The 16436-nt window shown below is 44.0% G+C and overlaps 2 protein-coding genes across 2 annotated transcripts; both read right to left on the bottom strand.

Moving 5' to 3' along the window:
- Nucleotides 1-7569: 7569 nt before the first annotated feature.
- On the bottom strand, nucleotides 7570-8067 carry LOC129781561 (probable RNA helicase armi). The gene has a single exon (XM_055789225.1). It carries the CDS (start codon nucleotides 8065-8067, stop codon nucleotides 7570-7572), a length of 498 nt encoding a protein of 165 aa, XP_055645200.1.
- A 3078-nt stretch (nucleotides 8068-11145) lies between these two features.
- Nucleotides 11146-14519, bottom strand: LOC129781560 (uncharacterized protein K02A2.6-like). Its single transcript, XM_055789224.1, has 3 exons — nucleotides 14209-14519; nucleotides 13771-14166; nucleotides 11146-13708 (listed from the first exon to the last, which is right to left on the bottom strand). The coding sequence occupies exons 1-3, from the start codon at nucleotides 14517-14519 to the stop codon at nucleotides 11146-11148; spliced, it is 3270 nt and encodes a 1089-aa protein (XP_055645199.1).
- Nucleotides 14520-16436: the final 1917 nt, after the last annotated feature.

Below are 16436 nucleotides of genomic sequence, written 5' to 3'. Positions count from 1 at the left end.
AACAAACCCAAACTCGTATCGATTATGTGTTATTTTCATGAAGAAAAATCGATTTGCATTTACTAGTTACGTAAAAACACCCCAAATTGGACAAACCAAGATCATTTACCCTACTATACCGAACTTTCTATACCATATGCTAAAGCTGAAATGTCTTGCAAAATAATAATGTTGTTTTGACGTAGGACTACGTCTAACCGGAAGATATAGGGGGTGAAATGAAAATCTAGGCACGGAACAAGTAGGAAAAAATGCAAGATTTGGAACGCTTATAACTCGAGCTATCAATTGATAGGAAATATATCTACGCATCTATCATAACGAATAACATTTCATTTTTCTTGAGATAAATAATTGAATAATTGTGAAATATCAAGCATTGTCCAAATGCAATATGTGCCCATTTTTGATTGGTCCATTTTGTGCTCCTCAAATCGTACCGACTAAGACGGGCAACCAGAGCAGCAGCGAAATACAATGAAGCACGATTGGAAAGGAAAAAGAAAAAAATGAACGAAACATTGGTCGCAGTCTCACACATGCGTAATTCTCGAGCCAGCCAGTCAGCTTAAAACCCCGCTCCGCTGCCATAACGATCATTCTCATCCAAACAGTACACCACATCGTTTCGCAACACATCACAACAAACCAACACATGTCTGGACATGACAAAGGAGGAAAAGTGAAGAGAAAGGCAAAATCCCGCTCGAACCGTGTTGGTTTGCAATTCCCCATAGGTGTATTCGCCAATTGCTCCGCAAGGGTAGCTCGGCCGAGCGCGTTAGTCCCAGTGCACCAGTCCACCTAGTCGGCGTTATATAGTTTCGGCCGCCGAAGTGATCGAGTTAGCTGGCAAAGCTGCTCGCAACGATAAGAAAACCCACATTCAGAACAGACCATATTAGGTTCGGTGGACATCAAGACAACAACAGGCAGTTGCAGCGAGTGGCGAGTGGCAAACGCAATCGCAAAACGGCAGCAGGTAGAAGAAGGAAAAAGTTTGTTTATACAGACAACAAAGCAAAGGTAGCAAAACCAGCCACCGTAAAACACGGCGTTTTTCAGGGCAATTAAACCTTTCAAAGAAGAGTTATTAAAAGTTTTTCACAATACCAATGCATTCTAAAGTGACATAATATGACATATAATATAAACTGATTTATTTTGTTTATGCTTGTTTTTGAACTTATTGGTGGTTGGGGTCTTTCAAATTGATCATTCAGTTTTCACATACCCATGCATGGTTTCCGAATTAAAAGTGGCTTCAAATTACAACACATTGTATACAGGATGGCATTAACTAATTTTCTCGGTAGCAAGAACTGCCTTCTTTGGTTGATAACTGATGTTGAAAATTGACTGACGTTACATCTGCATTGTATAGAAAAATAACTAAGGATGATGAGCTATGTATTTCCTGCTGCTTTAATCCGAAGGTCATCCGTCCCTGTATTTACCGTTGGTTTGTCAGAACGCTTATAGCTCGTTTGTTTTTCGACAGATCGTAGACTTCGTCTCCAAAAGCTCAGATCTTTTTCATTTTTATTTACTTTGTTTGCGGAGACTACAAATCTTACAATTCATTAGTCTCCGAAACCACACTTTAAGGTACGGTAATGTGCTCACTAGTGAAATATATGATAGTGAATGAGCTGATGACCACCTATGCATTCCCTATCACAGCCATCATTTTGATTGTACGATATGTGCAAACGCCGAAAGATGCCCGGCGTTGAACATTTAATAAGTACAAAGCATTCAGAAAAAAAAAATCAAGAATCAAGTTTGTAAAAAAAACGCAAAAACACAACAAAGGTTCTTTTCAGAACCCCCAACATGTTCATGAAGAGTAAACAGTAAACTAATCCATTTTTCAGGTAGATAGGTAGGTATTCACGTAGGAGAAGAAAATAAAACAATATATTTAAAATATATATTTAGCAAAAGCTGTCCCCTTTGTATAGTCCTACGTCACTCCGGTTATGTCCCCGACATTACTAACCCGTCTTTTTTAAATTACAGATTTGGATTGACATGAGGTGAAAGGTAAAGAAAACATTAGCAAACACAAGCGAGAATTTAGGGCCACAGGTGGTGGCCCAATACAATAAAGCTATTGACGCCGCTACAACAAGAAATCGACGCTAAAAGAGAATCACATGCAAAAAAAATTATTTTGTCAAGAAAAGTGGGATTCATGCGTGACTCCTTACGGAATTCCATAGATTGCAGTTGTGAAAATACATGAATAAGTTCATTTTCTAATAATTATATTTTTTGTAAAGCAATTTGTTTCATGATGCTATTACTATCAACCAAATTACCTACCTAAAAACAGAAAGTGGGTTATATCTATGGTATAACCGCAATGGTGACGTAGGACTATCGTTGATTCAGTGATCCTTTGTTTGAAGTTGAATCTGAATCCATTCTGAATGAATGAATAAATGAATATTTGGGGGACTTCGAAAATGAGAGCGTTACGTTGGAGGTACAAGGTTTTATGCATCCAATATTGGATACGAAAATATCCTACTGATGGGGAAAAATAATCTTCAGAAGCTATCCTGTTAATTGCGATTGATTAAAAAATCACAAAACCAAATGTATTTGGTCATAGTGTTACATGGATAGAAAACATTCAAATAAACTCTTTCACATGAATGTAATTTTAAATTCCCAGAGGAACTGGCAGATTATTTTCAGTAACTATTAGATATTTCCACATTTTCCTCGATACTGGAAGCCCACCAGTGGTTTATGCTAACTCGATAACCATTTGTTAATAGCACTTGATTGAAAAATATTTGGTCACAGTGTTACATGGATAGAAAACATCAAAATAAACTCTTTCACATGAATGTAATTTTAAATTCCCAGAGGAACTGGCATATTATTGACGTCTACCCGGAGTATATGGGGGGTAAAATGAAAACCTAAACACAGAACATGCAGGAAAAAATGAAAGATTCCGAATGCTTATAACTCGAACATTTCTTACTGGATCGGAAAGATGTTTGCATCAATTGATAGGGAATATTTCTACGCTTCTGCAATTAATAAAATGTAATTTTTCATCAGATAAACAATTGAATAACTGTAAAATGTTAAGCGTTATCTAAACGGCATAACTGCCTCATTTTGATTGGCCCGACCTACGATTTCCCTAACACAGCCATCAAACCCAAGCAGCCTTGGGTAAATCAGCATTGCAAATACATGAAAGTCGGGGGTATTTTTGTTCCGACTGAAATGTGTTTCCCTAACACAGACTTTAAATCCAAGGAGCGTGGGGAAATTGGCATTCCAAATACATGTAAGTCGGGGGCATTTTTGGTCCGACTGAAATGTGTTTCCCTAACACAGAGTTCAAATCCATGTAGCGTGGAGAAATCAACATTGCAAATACATGAAAGTCGGGTGAATTTTTGTTCCGACTGAAATGTGTTTCCCCAACACAGACTTCAGAACCAAAATGTCTGGGAAAATCGGTTCTGCAAATAAATGCAAGCTTCGAGTACTTTTGTACTCGCTTGCCTTTGTGCAAATTAGAATATGTTTCTTTAACACGGTCTCCTAAACTTAGGAATCTGGGAAAATCGTGCAGACACTAGAGACGAATGAACTTTCAAGTTTAAATCCTTTATAGTATAAAAAGTAGAAGTTGAAGTTTTTGATTCATGCAAGTCGGGGGTATCTCTGCACCCGCATTTTTTTTGCACTCCGCAAAGTGTTTTCCTAGCACGGATTATAAAAGCGGGTACGAACATAACGCTTTGGCTCGGTTATTCATTATTGTATTGAAGGATATACCTTCATATCTTCCGCTCATTGAATTTCTACGCATACCATTTGATGATTAGGCAAAATGTTGTTAACCATTTGCTGCGATAACGCCTATTCATTAAACAATATGCGTTCGACATACATGTCAAAATCGGAACTGAGTGCCTGAAGTTCATATAATCAAGCGAATTCGCGGTTCGATAAGTACGTACACTTGAGAGATGCAAACTTTAGAAACAAATGTAAAATAAAATAATCGTTTGAAAATTCTCCCGTTCACAAATTTTGTTCTAGGCATCATACCAACCGTAAAAGGACTGTCATTAAATTTACTATCACAATGCATGAATTGACCTTACATGACATTTCACAATCTTTTTACTTACAAATCAGATATAGTGAATTCAATTGAATTCGGGAATTGTTTCATTCCATCAAAAATTTAATCAATACAAACGAATGATTGATAAGCTAAGGTAGTCCCACGTCAACCTTGCGGTTATATCATAGATATAACCCACCCATTTTTCGTCAAATTTATCTACCAGACTGTTTATTTTCACAAATTAGCCGTTTTCATGTATATTTTTCCGATTCAACTACGTGACCATCAGCTGGCCAACGCGACCCAATTTGCTAGCATGAAAACTTAATTTCTTCAAAATAAAAACAGTCATAAAAAGCAGCTAATGGAAGCTATTTCCATAAATTACCTAATTGTTTTCCTTTTTTCCTGCTAAATATCTCCTCCGTACTTCATCGGTATAGAGAAGGCAGGTCCAGCTAGACCGCCTCTCTTTCTCCGAATGGCGCAGCAGCCCAGAAGATTTACTGGTCAACCGATTGCGATGTTCGACAGCAAGTACCCCGCCCCAGGCATCGCGTTCGAGCGCAGGGGATAAACATCGAAATCAATTCACAACCTCAGCGATTCAATCAATTTTACATCTTTCTCGATGCTGAATGGTATCCAAACGGAAAGAATTCCGCGCGTGTATGTGTGTGTGTAGCGGCTGCTTCGATGGTCACCTTCTCTTCTCCTGAAGAATCGACTTCTCTGTGCTCCCTCACAGTTTCAAACAAACTGCTCGCGTTTCAGGGCAGATCTCGATCCTTCGCCGTCCAGCATCCTCAGCAACGATGTTGTCATGTCGATGTCCTCACGAAAAATGAATGCGTCTCACCACCAGAATATCGCTTAAGTATGCTTTTTGTGCGTGATTGAATCGAGAGAAGGCGTGGTTTACGATGGCAATTTGGAAGGCAAACTAGAGGGGAATGAACTCTCTGAGCTCGGAACTTTCGGCGACTGAGCAATAATCGATTGCGGGCGCATACAATATTGGATACGGAAATATCCTACTGATGGGGAAGAATAATCTTCAGAAGCTATCCTGTTAATTGTGATTGATTGAAAAATCACTAAACCAAATGTATTTGGTCACAGTGTTACATGGATAGAAAACATTCAAATAAACTCTTTCACATGAATGTATTTTTAAATTCCCAGAGGAACTGGCAGATTATTTTCCGGATCTTTCTCGATGCTGAATGGCATCCAAACGGAAAGAATTCCGCGCGTGTATGTGTGTGTAGCGGCTGCTTCGAGATCTTCCCGGGGAACCGTTTGTGGCATCACTCTCCTCCTGATGGATTCATGTCTGACCTAAGGTGCACAAACAGGCTCTTGGTGACACCGTTCATCAGCGCTTTCATGATAAACGAAGAGCTTCACCACAACAGCGACAACATGCTCCAATCGCTGTTCAATTAGAACTGAGTGGATTTCCGAGCGGCGCTCGCTTATATACCGATTGGTGATTTCAATAGCCTGTTTTGAAAGCAATTTTAAGACTATTGAAACAAGTTTTTGGATCAAAAAGTAACATGTATAGAATGCGTAGACATTTTATCTTTCGAATGAAGTGTTTATCATGGGGGTCTCCGTAGCCACATTGGTTGCGCGTTCGCTTAGTAAGCGATCGATCGTGAGTTCAAAACTCAGGGCCCTCATTGACCATCTTTGTGTTGTTACAGAATAGCTACGTCCACGCAACAATCATCAGCGATGGAGATCGATCCACGGTCGAAATAAGATCGATTCATCCATACATCTGCTCTGCTCTGCAAGAAACATCGGGATGCTGTTCTATAAATAACTCAACAATGGATCAACGACTGTCTCCGCTGTCCAGTCTTAACTGGATAATGGAAGAACAGACAGAAAACTCTTACGCCTAAATGGCTACTGTGTAAATGTGTACCATTTGTAATGGTATAGAAAGGAATACTCTAACGCCAAATAAAAAATGGCAACTGTGTAATGTGCTAATTATAGATATGATAAATATGTGACATGTACACGATTAAAATTCGGCTCTGTTACAGCTAAAATGCTAATGAGCCTTAAATAAATAAATGGGATAAAAAAAAGTGTTTATCATACCATTTCGTTCAGTTGTTTAGGAGCTATTAACGCTCAAAATCTCGGTCTCGGGCGTAACGCTTTCGTTTTCGAAACTTTGATTTTACACCCCGGTATAGAAATGAAAGACGTAGTCCTACGTCAAAATTGCTTATTCCTGCTAGCGTACATTAGTACGTGTTACTTTTGTCAGCAATTTTCTTTTTTATTGCTATACTATACCAAACTTTCTCTACCATATGCTGAAGCTGAAATGTCTTGCAAAACAAAAATTATTTTTTTAAATTACAGATTTGGATTGACATGAGGTGAAAGGTAAAGAAAACACTAGCACACAACAAGCGAGAATTCAGGGCCATATGTTGTGGCCCAATACAATGAAGCTATTAACGCCGCTGCAACAAGAAATCGACGCTGAAAGAGAATTACATGAAAAAGAATGTTTTGCTAAAAAAAGTGGAATTAATGTGTGACTCCTTACGGAATTCCATAGATTGCATTTGTGAAAATACATGAAAAGATTCATTTTCTAATAATTATATTTTTTGTAAAGCAAATTGTTCCATGATGTCATTTTTATTACACATCCATGCATGCATTACGCCTATTAAGCTTCATTCGTTGAGGAAATATCAGTTTCGAATATCTCGAATTACATATGAAATTTGAAATTTTGCTCGCAATGTGATAGTGATAGGGATTGTATCGAATCCTCGATTCGATTTATATAATAGGGACCATAATTCCAGATTCATGCCTTATCTCACAGGAGGCCAATCGTGACATCGTGACTGTTTCCCGATTGTGACTTTTCTTGGAGACCTGCATCTTCTTCTTGAATGGCGTTAACGTTCCCTGTGGAACTTTTGCTGTCTCAACGTATGCATTAATTAGCGTCATTTAATAATACTTAATTGAGATTTCTTAGGCCAAATAACACGCCTTGAATGTAGACAAGCTCTAGAATACGCGTGACCACAGTGCAAGTCGAAGGAAATTTCTTTGACGAAAAATCCCCCGGCCAGAACGGGAATCGAACCCGAACACCCGGCATGATAATGTGAGACGCTAACCACTCGGCCACGACCTGCACCTGCAATGCTCATTTTGTTTAGAGACAGTTCCCCCGTCGCAAGACAAATTCATAGATTTTCGGAATTGAAGTCGTTTTTAAGATATTATTCGCTGTGCTTTAAAATTAATCTCATTTATTTTATTTGTTTCAAACATAAAAATTAAATTCAGAAATGATACATCTCATAATAATACGATACACTGCAGTTCGTTCGAGGTATTCGGATGTAGCATATACGAACCCGCGTTTATAAGTAATCAAACTCCAACCGTTACACAATAGTTCACTCCTCCTTGTGTGCGTCGCCATTCAGCGCTGGCTCCGTGGGATCAATATGCTCGGGAAGATCGCACCCACAGTACGAACCGGAATTAATCGCCCTGAACAACAGATTTCGCCAGTGTTTGTCCGCTGACAGCAGATGAGGGCTACCGAAGATCACAAGCAGCGCCCGTGCACGGGAGATGGCCACATTCAAGCGCTTTGGGCTGGCAATGAAACCAAGTGCATGCTGCAGGTCGCTTTGCAGCAGCGATTTCGAAGTTCGCACAGTAGATATAATAATCACCATACGCTCCTGGCCTTGGAATTCCTCCACGCTTCCGATTTTTGGTTTCTGCAAATTACTTTCATCCAGAATACGCCGAATTGTCTTGACCTGCTGTTGGTACGGTGTGATAATGCCAATGTCTTCCGGTCGAACGCCTTTCTTGTAGAGCTTCAGCAGGAAGTTCGGACATGATCCGGGGCACCCCGACGTTCGTTCGATGCTTGCTGGCATCGGGCAACTGGAAGCACCACCGGCAAGTTTCCAACACAAACAGCACCGATTAGTCCCAAACGCTGCTCAACTTTCAGTTCATTCGATCCTGGTAAAGGAACAAGATCTCGAAGTTTTCTGGCTTCAAAATATCGGCCTACCGCATGCGACGATCCAAACAAGTTGAAACGTACCAGAAAATCCAGAACTGGCCACATTCACCGACCAAAGCCACACGGACAACTGTTTTCGAAAGGTGAATAAAAATTTCGCACAGGACTTGTTACTCCAACCAGACACCGCAACATCTCCAACTGTGGCTACGATCGATGTAACTTCTCTATCTCCTCCCTTTGCTGGCCGCGTTCGGGCATGATCCAGAGCCGTCTAACGGTCGTTCGGTGCCTGCTGCCATTGGGAAATTGGGTGGGGCCCAGGCAAGTACATACCCCATATCTCAATCCAATGAACGCAGAAGTTGATCCACTTAACCTTCCAGAAACTCACTTTCCGGATGATTCAGATATCAGCTCTATCTCCGAAGAACCGGCCACCAGCGATGGTTTCCGTGTTCTGCTACTACAATGGAACATTCGAAGCATATGGAATAACGTGGATGAGCTACTCATTCTAGTAAGGAATCAACTACCTGTCGTGCTCTGCCTCCAGGAATCCAACTTTGTACCAACTTTGGATCCTAGCTCGAAAACTGGTATGAGTTTTTCGTCTACTCTTCCGGATCATTCCGAAATCGTCAGGGTCTAGCTGTTCTTGTAGTCCTATGCTGTGTTCCACATTCACAGATTCATCTGGACACCAATATCCCGGCTGTGGCTGTAGAGATTCGGTCACCTATTAAATTGACAATCGTCTGCGTATACAACAACACACACAGTGCTCTGCGCATTTCGGAAGCACTGATGGGTATTTCCGAACAGATTTCTGAACGATCTATGTTTGCCGGTGATTTCAACGGCAGACATTTTTCCTGGGACAACCTTGGATTTGAATTTGCATCGAGCTTCAATATCCCTCTACCACAAGTGGCATATTGTGGAAACATTTCAATCGCCTAACAGGAAGACGAGATAATAGAATCCCTAAGATTGATCTACATGGTGTTCTTGTTGAAGATCCGTCAGCTATCGTGTTAGTACTTGGAAAGCATTTTTCCTTAAATTCGAGTTCTCGCAGCTATCCGCTGGATTTCTGGAAAGAGGAAATTTCCCAAAAAACATCCACTAGTTCGTTACTCCACCAAGTAACCCCACAATGGATGTTGATTTCAACATGGAGGATTCGCTCTGGAAAAAAGCAAAGGAAAGTCCGCCGGCCCGGATGAAATCACATATCAAATGTTGCGTCGTTTACCATTCATAACCAAAGAAGTTCTTCTACACGGGTATAACACTAGCTGGTAGCGAGGAGAATACCCAGCAGAATGGCGTGAGTTAATTATAATCCCTATATTAAAGAGTAACAGATTGTCAAGTGATATCAACTATCGACCGCCTCACTGACCTCGTGTGTGGGTAAGGTATTTGAAAGAATGATGAACCACAGAGTGATTCAACACTTGGAAAGTACAGCTCGACTCGCCAACGAACAACATGCCTTTCGCCCAGGCAGGGGAACTACAACTTATTTCAACGAGCTTAAGGAATCTATCGAAGAGATCATTGAGAGAAACGAACATATGGATATCGCTATCCTTGATATCGTAAAAACTTACGACCGAGCATGGAGGCCGCTTATGTTAGACCAGGGGTGGCATTGCGCATTTCGAAACGAGTAACTCGTTTCGAGAAAATTCGAACTCAAATCGAAATGGTTTTAGTATTATGTATATTTTTCAAGTTCATATTTTCGGTGTACTAGATTTAGAGCAAAATTTGTCTCGTAAAAAAATGTAAAATTTTTGGTTTCCTAAACAAAGCTGGTCAAAGGCATGTCAAAATGGTCGAAACGAATAAAAATCACTCGTTTCGAAATGCGCAATGTCACCCCAGGTCTGTAAAGCCGGCTTAGGTCACAAAGTTTTTCGGTTTGGTCGACAAAATCTCGATACTAGCACATTTAGAGTATCTGTAGGTGGAAAAACCTCTCCACCAACGATTCAAGAGAATGGAGTACCACAAGGCGGGGTCTTTTCACCCACTCCTTCCCTGTTGGCTGTCAATCCCGCTTTCGATATTCCGTTATCCCGCTGTGTCCTCAGTGGCTACGCAGATGATTTTAAAATTTCGTGTTCAAGCAAGTATACGGCAGTTGCCCGTAAGCACCGGCAACGTAACATCGAGACGTTAGACAAGTGAGCGACATCGGTTGGTTTCACAATCAATTCTTCTAAAAGCACGATGATACATATCTGCAACAAAAAACGCCATCGTTTCAACCGAATACCGAAGGTTAAATTACGAAACTCTGTGATCCAGAAGGTTAGCTCAATAAGAATTCTAGGTGCTTGGATAAATCGTCGAAGGACAGCAAAAACGCATGTTGCAAAGACACGAAACGACTTGCGACTACGGCTCAACATTATCAAAGCGATCCGATGGTGGGTTTTGTACCGCGGGACCCTGGACTTGCACTGGGACAATATCACGACAGGGTTAATGAAACGCGCACGGTACAATAAATAAAAACAAACTTTATTCACGACATGACTAAACGATACATTTCACTATGGACGATAAACAATGACTCTGTCCACAACAATAACAATGTAAACAACAACAAGTGACAACCACATTAAAACACATATATGCGCATCTTCAGCATCGCTCAGTGACAGTCATGCTGTCGCACGCGAGCCCTGCGGTCTGAGCTGCGTCTGATGAATAACGTATCCGAGCGCGGCAAAATAGGGTTGTCCACAACATCTCCCCTCTTAATAGAGGTGGTACGGATCAAACCTTACTGGCGGTCTTCGTAGTGGTGAAGAGCGCCTAGGGATGTCTACAGCTAGTTCTACTTCGACAGCGGACTCAAACTCTGTCGATGTTGGCGTTGTTGTTGTTGATGATGACGATGCTGATGACGGGACGAACGCCGAGACCTCATGACGTGGCGTAGACGTTGCAAGAGTCGGCCCGGAACCTACCATGGTTCTCTCAGCACTGGAGACAGGCTCTGGTGACAGAAATCGGCAAATTCGGTGCTGGTAAACTGGGTACCGTTGTCACTGACCAAGGTTACGGGCATACCCAGCCGCGCGAACAACGCACGCAAGATGCTGATGGTCGCAGCAGAGGTGATGCGGGTCGTTCGGATGATCTCGGGCCACTTAGAGAACGAATCGATAGCGAGCAGGTAGTAGTCGCCTTCGATTGGACCGGCGAAGTCGACGTGGACGCGTTGCCACGGAGCGGTCAATTTGGGCCACGGCACCGGTGGAGAGTGAGGAGGTGATCGAGCTACAGACGCACACTGCTGGCATGCCTTGACGAAGCTGACGATGTCAGCATCCAACGTAGGCCAGTACACGTAGCTCCTAGCGATGGCTTTCATTCGCTGCATGCCCGGATGGCCACGGTTCAGCTGTTCGAGGCACCGTTTCCGATGCAGCGACGGAATGACGAGTCGTTCGGCAAACAAAATACACCCATCCACCACAGAGAGCGATTCCTGCCTTGATTGGAACCGGCGAAGTTCTGACCCATCGAGTGTTGACTGGGGCCAGCCGTTCTGAACGTAGCGGTGGACTTGACGGAGCAGCGGATCTGCTTGGGTGCTTTGCGCAACGACTATGAAATTGAGAGGCAACACTTTAACCGTATTAGTTACTACTGACCTAATATCCTCTTCCAGATTGAGACTCGCGATGACGTAGTCCTCTTCAGGCTTGATGTGCTGGTCGATCAACCGGGAGAGCAGGTCTGCGTTGCCGAACTTCTCAGTGGACACGTACTCGATCTCAAAGTCGTAGAGCAGCAAGTTGAGGGCGAAGCGTTGCAGGCGGTTCGCAGTGTACACTGGAATTCCCTTCTTAGAGCCGAAGATACGAAGCAGCGGGCGATGATCGGTTTGCAAACGGAAGTGCCGTCCGAAGAGCATTTTGTGGAACTTCGTGATGGCGAAGATGATGGCCAGACCTTCGCGATCGGGCTGACTGTAGGCCTGTTCTGCCTTCATGAGCGCCCTGGATGCATGTTGGACCACCTTGATGGTTCCATCTGGGAACCTATGGCTAATGGTAGCCCCAAGTCCAACGGATGAAGCGTCAGCAGAAACGATGATTTCCCCCTTCGGATCGTAGTGTGTGAGGAGAAGATCCGACGAGTGAATCTGCTTGAACCGGTCGAACGCTTTCTGGCACTCCGGACTCCAGCTGAACTTCGTCTCCACCTTGAGGAGATTGTCGAGCGGGTAGCGTAGCATGCGCATGTTGGGGACGAACTTGCCGTAGTAGTTGATGGCCCCCAAAAACGATCGCACACCGGATACATCGGCTGGAGGCGGCAGCTTGGTGATCGCCTCGATTTTCGCCGGATCTGGCCGCAACCCGCGACTGTCGACGATGTGCCCCAAGTATCGGATTTGCTGCTTGCGAAACAAATACTTGTCAACACGAATCGTGAATCCGAAATCTTGGATTCGCTTCAGGACACCCCGTAGATTGAGGTCGTGCTCCTCTTCAGTTTCTCCGCCGACGATGACGTCATCGAGGTAGCCAGAAGTGCCCTTCAGTCCGGCTAACATCGTGTCGATGAGCTGCTGAAATGCGCCAGGCGTGATCTTCAAACCCGGCGGCAGGCGGTTGTAGAGGTAGAGACCACGATGCGTATTGATCGTCAGCAAACTACGGTACTGCTCGTCAACTTCCACCTGTAAGAAGACGTCGGACAAATCTATCTGGCTGAAGATCTTACACTTAGCCAGCTTGGCGAAGATGTCATCCGGAAGTGGAAGTGGATACTGCTGTGATTGGAGAGCTGCATTCAGACCCGTTGAGTAGTCTCCGCAAATCCTGATGGAGCCATTGGACTTGCGGACTACGACGATCGGAGCGGCCCACTCCGAATAATCGACCGGGGTGATGATGTCCAATTTCTCTAACCGGTCGAGCTCGCGATCAACGGTATCATACATAGCGTAAGCTACCGGACGCTTCGGACAGAAGACGGGTCGAACGTTTTCTTTCAACTCCAACTTCAATTTTGTTCTGGTGCACAAGCCGAGCTTCTCGCTGAAGACCTCTGGAAAAGACGACTTGAGTGCACCTGTCGACACTGGCGTTCCAGACACGTGGCAGCAGAAGGTGTCCATAGGGACGGCCCAAAGGTTGAAACTGTCGACCAAATCGGATCCGAGTAACAGCAGCTGCTTCTCGGTTACACGGATGAGCTCACGTCGTGTACTGCTTCCGATGGTGACGTCGCACTCGAACTCCCCATCGAGCGATAGTATGCTGCCAGATGCCGTCTTCGCCTTCACCGTTGCTGACGATAACGCAGGACTGCCAATGCTCCGCCAAATCTCCCTGCTAATGACGGTGATGTCTGAGGCGGTATCGAGTTGCAGGCGAATTTTTGTTCCAGAAAAGCCCACGGAGACATATCTGCGTCGTTGCTGCACACTGCACACATCGACTACCACCACCTTGGCGGACACTGGTTGCTTCCTGCGCCTCCTTCCAGTTTTTCGGGGTTTGGCACTGGCACTGGTTTGGATTCGGTGTCACTGGAAGGATGTTTCGGTGACTCACGGTCACGCTTTTCGTACCGCTTCCCACCAAATTTTCTTATCGCTTGTACTTGGTCGTACGTGGACGGAGATTCGATCATGGCGCTGTCGTGCTTCAGGTTGTACAGCCGCTGGCACTCCTCCGAAAGTTGCTCCAACGTCACGTCATTTCTCTCTTCTATTTTCGTGAGGAGGCGGGTGCGAATCTCGACGTCGTTCTCCGATTTTAAACCACACACGTAGACCAAGCACTTGAATTGCTCCTCCGAGAGCTTACCCAGCTCAAACTCCACGCAAGCCTTGTTTACGCGGCAAGCGAATGCCACATGGTCCTCTGCAGGATTTTTCGCTATCTGCAGGCATCGGTAGCGACGGCTGATCACCGATTCTTTTGCTCCGAACAGGCTCTTGAGCTTGGCCACTGTTTCCAGGAAGCTAAAATTTTTCGGAAGTTTAGGCAGAATGTAACTCACATACCGTTCGTGCTCCGATGCACCCAGCTTTCGCAAAAGAAGACGACCTTTTGCTTCACCGTCCAATCTAGCAGCATCCTTCTCGAAGAGATCGTCGTATCTCGAGTACCAAGCCGCAAACGTCACGTTGGAGTCGGCCTCGAACCGGAATTCCTTGATGTTGCCGGCCGAAGAGTCAAGGATCTGTTCCGGATTCGGTGGTACCTGCACGTTGATTGACGATGCGATCGTACGGAGAAAGCGTTCATGCTTCTCATCACTTTGCTGCTGCTGTTGAATCAGTTGGGTCATCATCTCTCGGTGCTTCTTCTGCATCATTTGCAAAATTTGCACGAACACATCGCTACCGACCTGTGCTTGCGGTTGGTGGGGCGGGAAAGGCGCGTACTGCTGTTATTGGGCGGCAGAGACGGGAATAAACTGCTGCTGATAGTGGACCGCCGACACGGGGATAATCGGCTGGTTTTGTTGCCGTTGATTGTTTATCACACCCGTGGGGTCAACACTATTCTGCCCGTCGTCGTTGCTCGCAATCGCACTTTCACTCCACTTTCTTTTCTTACGCGCGGGGGGCGAAATGTTCAGTGTGTTTTTCCGACGGTGAAAAACAACACACTCGCGATTACTCGTCGCCACTTTTATACCGCGGGACCCTGGACTTGCACTGGGACAATATCACGACAGGGTTAATGAAACGCGCACGGTACAATAAATAAAAACAAACTTTATTCACGACATGACTAAACGATACATTTCACTATGGACGATAAACAATGACTCTGTCCACAACAATAACAATGTAAACAACAACAAGTGACAACCACATTAAAAACACATATATGCGCATCTCCAGCATCGCTCAGTGACAGTCATGCTGTCGCACGCGAGCCCTGCGGTCTGAGCTGCGTCGGATGAATAACGTATCCGAGCGCGGCAAAATAGGGTTGTCCACAACAGTGGGGATACAAGGAACCCTACTGAATATGGGGAATGCTACTATAACCTCGAAATTTATCTATGGAATCGAACTATTCAACCCTACGGACCTTCAGGGCCTACGACCAGTTTACAACTGCTTTTTACGTGTGTCATCTGGTGCAATCAGATCATCTCCTATTCTTTCTCTCTACACCGAATGTGGAGTTCGTGATTTCACCTCAGTAGTATGTCGCACTCTGGTTCACCGTGCTTGTCGCACTCTCGAGCGTTCAAACAAAACTTCATCCGGAATGTTCGAAGAAGCAGGGAGACGTTTTTTCAGAACTAATCTCCGAACAGCTTCCTTCCCCTATCAAGGTCCTTAGAATTCTATCCAGACCATGGAATGTTTCCCCGGTGCGAGTAGATTGAACTATCAACAGTCTTTACAAAACGGGTCAGGCAAAAGAAATCGCTCGCATGAGCTACTTGGAACTTACAGTAGCCACAAACTGATGTTCACTGACAGTTCAGCAGCAGATTATCGTATTGGATTTGAAGTCGCGGGAGTCGAACACCCTCTTTGTCGTCACACACAGCACAGCACAGGCAGCGGCCTTATCATGCAGAATTAGCAGAGCAGATGGTCCTACGGCAATTTTTTCGTCTTCAGCCAGTGCACTTCTTGCAAGTGGCAAACAGCAAACACCCGTTCATTCAAGCAACGGTAACTCACGCTATGAATAAGGCGATCACACTTGTTTGGGTTCCCAGTTATGTCGGCATTAATGGAAATGAACACGCAGACTGACTGGCTAACGTTGGGAGATATACATGGATCTGAGACACCAGCATTCCTTCCGAAGATATCTTCAGAAATGTTGATTATCAGCTAGAGCATCATCAGCAGATCATCTGGAACCAGACAAATACAAAACTTCGGGAAGTAAAACACTATCAAACGCTGGAAGAACCGACCCGACAGAGTGGAACAACGAGTTCTTACTCGTTGTAGAATAGGACACACAAAATTAACGCATTGGTACTTGTTCGATCAAACTGAATAGTCAGTTGGTATCACCTTCGGAGTTCAGCTGACTATTAAACACATGCTGGCCGAATGTAGAGCCTACGAAGAACAACGACAACAATTTCGTCAATCTCATTCTCTGCACGACATTCTATCTCAAGAACCGATAATGAAACAAAACTTATAAAATTTTTGAAGACCACTGGGTTACTTAATCAGCTTTAGATGTTATAGCGTGGCAAAAGCCTTAAGCCTCTTAAAATCTAATGAATAAAGTCAACGGA

The sequence above is a fragment of the Toxorhynchites rutilus genome, unplaced genomic scaffold (genome assembly GCF_029784135.1).
Source record: "Toxorhynchites rutilus septentrionalis strain SRP unplaced genomic scaffold, ASM2978413v1 HiC_scaffold_15, whole genome shotgun sequence".
NCBI classification, from domain to species: domain Eukaryota; kingdom Metazoa; phylum Arthropoda; class Insecta; order Diptera; family Culicidae; genus Toxorhynchites; species Toxorhynchites rutilus.
This window is presented reverse-complemented; position numbering and strand designations above follow the sequence as displayed.

Excerpts from the sequence above, each read along its gene's own strand:
- LOC129781560 (XM_055789224.1), bottom strand. The coding sequence starts at position 14,519 with ATGCAGAAGAAGCACCGAGAGATGATGACCCAACTGATTCAACAGCAG. Across the intron at positions 14,167-14,208 it reads GGTGCATCGGAGCACGAACG|CTTCCTGGAAACAGTGGCCA; the intron begins GTATGTGAGTTA and ends GAAAAATTTTAG. Across the intron at positions 13,709-13,770 it reads AGAAAATTTGGTGGGAAGCG|TGCCAGTGCCAAACCCCGAA; the intron begins GTACGAAAAGCG and ends AATCCAAACCAG.
- LOC129781561 (XM_055789225.1), bottom strand. The coding sequence starts at position 8,067 with ATGCCAGCAAGCATCGAACGAACGTCGGGGTGCCCCGGATCATGTCCG.